Raw genomic sequence first — 7,574 nt, 5'->3', positions numbered from 1 at the left:
TTTCTATCATACTTTCTTTCTCATAAATAAGTAATATTTTAAGCTACAAATTGTACTGCATCATTGTAAATTAAGTAATGAAAAATAGTATTTTGATTTATTACCTTTTTTATACTTTAAGTTATGGGATACATGTGCAGAATGTACAGGTTTGTTACATAGGTGTACACGTGCCATGGTAGTTTGCTGCACCCTTCAACCTGCCATCTACATTAGGTATTTCTCCTAATGCTATCCCTCCCCTAGCCACCCATCTCCTGACAGGCCCTGGTGTGCGATGTTCCCCTTCGGTGTGCTCTCGTTGTTCACCTCCCACTTATGAGTGAGAACATGCGGTGTTTGGTTTTCTGTTCCTGTGTTAGTTTGCTGAGAATGACGGTTTCCAGCTTCATCCATGTCCCTGCAAAGGACAAGAACTCATCCTTTTTTATGGCTGCATAGTATCCCATGCTACATATGGGCCACATTTTCTTTATCCAGTCCATCATTGATGAGCACTTGTCTTGGTTCCAAGTCTTTGCTATTGTGAATAGTGCTCCAATAAACATACGTGTGCATATGTCTTTATAGTAGAATGGTTTATAATCCTTTGGGTATATACCCAGTAATGGGATTGCTGGGTCAAATGATATTTCTGGTTCTAGATCCTTGAGGAATTGCCACACTGTCTTCCACAATGGTTGAACTAATTTACACTCCCACCAACAGTGTAAGAGCGTTCCTATTTCTCCACATCCTCTGCAGCATCTGTTGTTTCCTGACTTTTTAATGATCGCCATTCTAACTGGCATGAGATGGTATCTCATTGTGGTTTTGATTTGCATTTCTCTAATGACCAGTGATGATGAGCTTCTTTTCATATGTTTGCTGGCTGCATAAATGTCTTCTTTTGAGAAGTGTCTGTTCATATCCTTTGCCCACTTTTTGATGGGGTTGTTTTTTTCTTATAAATTTGTTTAAGTTCTTTGTAGACTCTGGATTATTAGCCCTTTGTCAGATGGGTAGATAAAAAAAATTTTATCCCTTTCTGTAGGTTGCCTGTTCACTCTGATGATAGTTTCTTTTGCTGTGCAGAAACTCTTTAGTTTAATTAGATCCCATTTGTCAATTTTGGCTTTTGTTGGCATTGCTTTTGGTGTTGATTTATTACCTTTTCATAGCTTGTTAAAACATCGATGAATTAATTATGTTAAATTACGTCATTCAAATCTTGACTGCTTTTACTAATCTATCTTATAAAATGTGTTGTCTAACCTTTTTTGAGCAGTTTTTATATTTTCTTTGTGAAGGGGTGGCCTGCCCCTCCACACCTGTGGGTGTTTCTCGTAAGGTGGAACGAGAGACTTGAGAAAAGAAATAAGACACAGAGACAAAGTATAGAGAAAGAAAAGCGGGGGCCCAGGGGACCGGCGCTCAGCTTACAGAGGACCCACGCCGGCCCCGGTCTCTGAGTTCCCTTAGTATTTATTGATAATTATCTTTACCATCTTAAAGACAGGGGAGTGGAAGGACAATATAAACAAAGAAAAAAGAGGAAATCGGCAGTAAGACATATGAACAAAAACCTCTGTGACATGAATAAATTCAAAGGATTTTGAATTTATCCTCTGTGCCTTGAGATGCATATGCAAACATCTCCATAAACCTTTAGGCAGCATAGTTTGTCTATCACATGGGGAGAAACCTTAGACAATACCTAGCTTATCTAGGAACAAAGTCACACCCTGCACGCCCAAAATCCATTAAACCTTGAGTTACCACAGCACATGTCTCTTGCAAGGACAAGGTTGGGGGTAGGGTCACAGACTAACAGCATCTCAAATACAGAACAAAATGGAGTCTCTTATGTCTACTTCTTTCTATACAGACACAGTAACAGGCTGATCTCTTTCTTTTCCCCACATTTCCCCCTTTTTTTTTTCAACAAAACCACCATTGTCATCATGACACAAAGTAATAGAATATCACAAAGCAAGTGGAGGCAGGATGGTGTTAAAATTAAAATTTTTGGGCATGCATAGTCATGGATAACATTTTATCAGAAAACAGGGTTTGAGAGCAGACAACCTGTCTGACCAAAATTTATTAGGTGGGAATTTCCTCGTCCTAATAAGCCTGGGAGCGCTACAGGAGGCCGGGGCTTATTTCATCCCTTCGGCTTCAACCGTAAAAGGCGGCACGCCTCCAAGGGGGTCGTTTATAGGCCTACCCTCAGAGCGCATTCTCTTTCTCAGGGATGTTCCTTGCTGAGAAAAAGAATTCAGCGATATTTCTCCTATTTGCATAATGAAAAGAGAAGAAATATGGCTCTGTTCCGTCCGGCTCACCGGCGGCCAGTTCAAGGTTGCCTCCCTAGTTCCCTGAACATTGCTGTTATCCTGTTCTTTTTCCAAGATGCCCAGATTTTATATTGTTCAAACACACATGCTCCACAAACAATTTGTACAGTTAAGGCAATCATCACAGGGTCCTGAGGTGACATATATCCTCCTCAGTTTACAAAGAAGATGATAGAATTAAGAGATTAAAGTAAAGACAGACATAAGAAATTACAAAAGTATTAATTTTGGAGAACTAATAAATGTCCATGAAATCGTCACATTTTATGTTTTTCTGCCGTGGCTTCAGCCAGTCCCTGCGTTTAAGGTCCCTGACTTCCCGCAACGTTCTCCCTCCCTTTTCCTCTATATAAATGTGCCATGGTGATGAAGGCTTGTTCGTTAGTCAATGGTGCTCGATTGCGGTGTTTCCGTCTCCGTGGAGGCGCTTTTCTTTGCATCTCCGATGGGTTCATTGTAGAACTTCAAATGTTTAGTGGGTATCCAAACAGGAAGCTGATTTTCTCCTGGTGAAACACAAGCAAAACCTCTTCCCCAGGTTATCACCTTCCCTATTTCCCATGTCTTATTTTTGTTGTCTTTCGACCAAATCAGTTTTCCTTCATGTGGACTGTTCTTTTTACCAGTAAGATGTTGTTCTGCAGAAGTAGTAGTCTGATTTCTATAAATGTTTAAAAAATTTAAAGTATAGAGTGCTAGATTAAGCTACATCTGAGGAGTGGTACACTCCTTACTGTCTCCCCCTTTTTTTTGTTTAACTAACTGAGTTTCGAGTGTTCTATTAGTTCTTTCAACTATGGCCTGTCCTTGGGAATTATAAGGAATTCCTGTTGTATGTGTAATATTCCACTGATTTAAGAATTTTTGGAAAGCTTTACTACAATAACCTGGTCCATTGTCAGTTTTAATTTTTTCTGGAACTCCCATTACAGCAAAACAAGATAATAAATGTTTTTTAACATGGGAAGTACTTTCTCCTGTCTGGCATGTGCTTCCGAACCCTCCTGTTCTTTTTATCTCACTGTTTCCAACTTTAATATAAGGTAGGAGTAATAATTGAGCAATCCTGTCTCCTGGACTGGCACTCCAAGGAACTGAGGAACTAATAACCAATTGAATTTCGCCTTTAAAGTCTGAATCAACCACACCAGTATGAATTTGAACTCCTTTTAGATTTAAACTTGATCTTCCTAAGATTAGTCCTACAGTCCCCTCAGGCAATGGGCCATATACCCCTGTGGGGATTTTTTGTGGAGGCTCCCCTGGAAGCAGAGAGACTGTTGTATGGTGCATAAATCTACTGATGCACTGCCGTTTGTGGCGGGGGATAATTGCTGTATTGTGATAACTGGCTTATTCCCTGAGACACTTGTGGCAGTGGGGGTTGTTGTTCCTGAAAACCCTGAGGAACAAAGGGCTGAATTTGGAATGCCCCAGTTTGTTGCGGGGCCTGAGGCTGGCCCCTCCTCTCGTTTCCCGACAGTAGTTGCCCATTTTTATCAAATTTAGAACGACATTGATCACCCCAATGTTTTCCCTTTTTACATCTTGGACATAGGCCAGGTGGCTCTTTATCTGTTCTTGTAGTAGCTTGAGTAGTTACATTTTGTTTATTTGAGACTAGGCAATTCTTTTTTAGATGACCAATTTGACCACAATTATAACATCTTCCCCCAAATGTTTTAACCTGTCCTCCTAAAGCAACTCCTGTGATTGCTTGAGCCATAAGCATAGCTTTATGCATAGCTCCTCCAATTCCATCGCAGGCCTTAACGTACTCTGAGATTACATCTGATCCTGCGGGAACCCTTCCTTTTAATGGCTTAATGGCTGATTGACAATCAGGATTGGCGTTTTCATATGCCATCAACTCCACTATGACCTTACGGGCATTCTCATCGGTAATTGACTTTTGAGCAGCATCTTGAAGTCTTGCTACAAAATCAGGGTAGGGCTCTTTAGAGCCTTGTCTTATTGTATTAAAGGAGGGGCAGGCGGTTCCTGGGTCTTGGATTTTCTCCCAGGCCCTAAGGCAGATAGCCCTGATTTGCTCAATGGCCTCATTTGGCATTATTACTTGTTGGTCAACAGTGCTCCAATTTTGACCTATTCCTAATAGTTGATCTGCATCTATGTCAATTGGAGGATTGGCAGTCCTATTTTTTCGGACCTGTACTTGTGCCCCATCAATCCACCAAGTCTTAAATTGTAAAAATTGAGAGGGTGAGAGTGAGGATTTTGCCAGAATCTCCCAATCATAAGGAATAAGTCTATGTCCATGAGCAATGGAATCTAATAATGTTCTCATGTAAGGAGAGTTGGGTCCATACTGTTTTACTCCCTCTTTCATTTCTTTTAGCATTTTTATAGAAAAAGACTTATATCTGGCTTCAGCTACGGGAAGCTCTCCCTCTTGGGCCCCTTCTCCAGGTGGTCTTGCTTCTAATATTACTGGGAATTGCCACACCTCAATATCTCCTTGTTTTCTTGCCTCATCAATAATTTTATGTAACGCACTACCCTGTGTACTAGGCGGTGCTGTAGGATTAAGTTTCATGGTGGGCGGTTGAGGATATGGCACCCTGCCCTGTGGCACTGGAAATGTTCCTGGCTGTCCATACGGATTTTCTGGGGGCTGCTGATACTGTAGTTCAGCTGGCGGCCAGTATTGATAGGCTACTGGCGGCTGGGTCTTATCTTCTACCAGCTGATATTGTGGACACTGCATTTGGAATGGCATTGCCATGACAGAGACTCTATCTTTTTCTATTTGATCTTCTTTTGGAGTTTGTACTTGTTTAACCTGCGTTTGAGGTTGTAAATTTACAGGCATCTGAGCTGCTGGAAGAGCAGTTGGCCATCGTGGTTTAGACTCTGATGGCTCTGCTAATTCTGGATTTTTTTCTTCTAATTTTAACGTTTCAGGATATACTACCTCCTGTAATTGATTATTGTCAACATTTTGCGTTGACCGAGCCATAGCCGGCTCTGATACACATTCACAGTGTGAACTTTCCTTTCCTTTCTGGGATTCTATCCCTGCCTCTTTTTCACAATCTACTGCACAGCTTTTAGGGACATCAGAAATTGGAACGCTATCTTCTTCTGTTTGAAATGGTTCTAAAGCTACTTTAATAATGACCCAATCATTCCATACTGTGAGCGGAATGATTTTACCTTCCCTGCTTGCTTGTTTTAATTCTTTGCCAATTTTTTCCCAATCTTTTAGATCTAAAGTTCCCTGTTCCGGAAACCATGGACAAAACTGCTCTATTGTTTGAAACAGCGTAATTAGATTTTTGGTAGAGACTTTAACTCCCCCTCTTTTTAAGAGAATTTTAATAAAGCTGCGATAAGAGGCATATTTACTCTTAGTTTGCCCCATTGTTACCCTAGGTTCTTCCGAGCGCACAAGCTTACCGCAAGGCTGACTGTAGACGTACTCGGGAGTCTCTCGTCGACTTGTCCTCAATGACCACGCTCCAGCGTACCTTCACCTTAGAGAAAAGCCCCACGTTGGGCGCCAGAACACCATCCTGCCTCCACTTGCTTTGTGATATTCTATTACTTTGTGTCATGATGACAATGGTGGTTTTGTTGAAAAAAAAAAAGGGGGAAATGTGGGGAAAAGAAAGAGATCAGCCCGCTACTGTGTCTATATAGAAAGAAGTAGACATAAGAGACTCCATTTTGTTCTGTATTTGAGATGCTGTTAATCTGTGACCCTACCCCCAACCTTGTCCTTGCAAGAGACATGTGCTGTGGTAACTCAAGGTTTAATGGATTTTGGGCGTGCAGGGTGTGACTTTGTTCCTAGAAAAGCTAGGTATTGTCCAAGGTTTATCCCCATGTGATAGGATGAAACAATGTTGCTAAAAGGTTTATCTCAAGGCACAGGATTTTCCTTTAAACTTATTCATGTCACAGATCCTTGTTCTTATGTCTTACTGCTAATTTCCTCCCTAAAAATGATCCTATTGTCCTGCCACTCCCTTATCTTTAAGATGGTAAAGATAATTATCTATAAATACTAAGGGAACTCAGAGGCCGGTGCCGGCGTGGGTCCTCTGTAAGCTGAGCGCCGGTCCCCTGGGCCCCCGCTTTTCTTTCTCTATACTTTGTCTCTGTGTCTTATTTCTTTTCTCAAGTCTCTCGTTCCACCTAACGAGAAACACCCACAGGTGTGGAGGGGCAGGCCACCCCTTCATCTTTGAAATGCCTAACACATGTAATTAAATTGAAAAATGAGGCCAGACTTTTTCTGATGGATAGTGAGCATGATTAGGGCTGATGGGACTAACAAAGATGACTGGTTTGCCAGGTAGACCCCTCCACTACCTGAATGAAGAAAATTTTCAGCTCTAAGATTTAAATGAAAATATGTTTTAGTAATGTAATAAGATAAAATCATTTTATAAAATATACCACCTTGGCAAAGGCATAGGAAATAAACAATATTTCAATTTTCTGAGTCCTCGTTGGGTGTATTGAGTTAATCAAGATATCTCAAAGCAAGAAAGCAATAAGTATAACTAATAATAATTTGTTAAGTCTTGATAAAGCCTTTCTGTTATATTTCCCAGAAACTTGAGAAAGTCAGTGCCTTGTGATGAGTGGGCAGCAAATCATTTTCCAAGCCATGTGGCTTCCAGTTCATTTTTTTCATTAATTTTGAAGAAGGACCTTGCTAAATTGCCAGATAATAAATGAATTTAAATAATTATATATCATTATTTTGGGTATATAATTCAGAATGAGCTCAAAAGATTAAATTGCATCATTATTACATAACTCCTTTCATTTTTGCTATTTATTTATATGATTAATATTTTTTAGCACTGTTTTTTTTTGTTGTTGTTGTTTTTGTTGGTTTTTTTTTTTTTGAGATGGAGTTTTGCTCTTGTTGCCTAGGCTGGAGTACAATGGCACGATCTTGGCTCAGTGCAACCTCCACCTCCCAGGTTCAAGCTATTCTCCTGCCTCAGCCTCCCAAGTAGCTGGGATTACAGGCATGTGCCACCACGCCTGGCTAATTTTGTATTTTTATGGAGATAGGGTTTCTCCATGTTGGTCAGGTTGGTCTCAAACTTCCAACCTCAGGTGATCTGCCCTCCTCAGACTCCCAAAGTGCTGGGATTACAGGCGTGAGCCATTGCGCCCAGGCGTTTTAGAACTTTTATCTATAAAAATGAAAAAGAGTAATAGAATTAACATAAAACTCTACTTCATTCCATC

General features: G+C 40.6%; 1 protein-coding gene across 1 annotated transcript; it reads right to left on the bottom strand.

Annotated features, from left to right (window-relative positions):
• Positions 1-3,625: 3,625 nt before the first annotated feature.
• Positions 3,626-5,844, bottom strand: LOC139361909 (endogenous retrovirus group K member 24 Gag polyprotein-like). Its single transcript, XM_071091188.1, has one exon. It carries the CDS (start codon positions 5,722-5,724, stop codon positions 3,637-3,639), a length of 2,088 nt encoding a protein of 695 aa, XP_070947289.1. The 5' UTR covers positions 5,725-5,844; the 3' UTR covers positions 3,626-3,636.
• Between the last annotated feature and the right edge of the window lie 1,730 nt (positions 5,845-7,574).

The sequence above is a fragment of the Macaca nemestrina genome, chromosome 2, assembly GCF_043159975.1.
Source record: "Macaca nemestrina isolate mMacNem1 chromosome 2, mMacNem.hap1, whole genome shotgun sequence".
In the NCBI taxonomy this organism is placed as follows: Eukaryota; Metazoa; Chordata; class Mammalia; order Primates; family Cercopithecidae; genus Macaca; species Macaca nemestrina.
The sequence above is the reverse complement of the archived record's forward strand: the minus strand, read 5'-3'. Positions and strand labels throughout refer to the sequence as shown.

Bases quoted from the DNA above. Each gene is read 5' to 3' on its own strand.
- LOC139361909 (XM_071091188.1), bottom strand. From the start codon at position 5,724: ATGGGGCAAACTAAGAGTAAATATGCCTCTTATCGCAGCTTTATTAAA.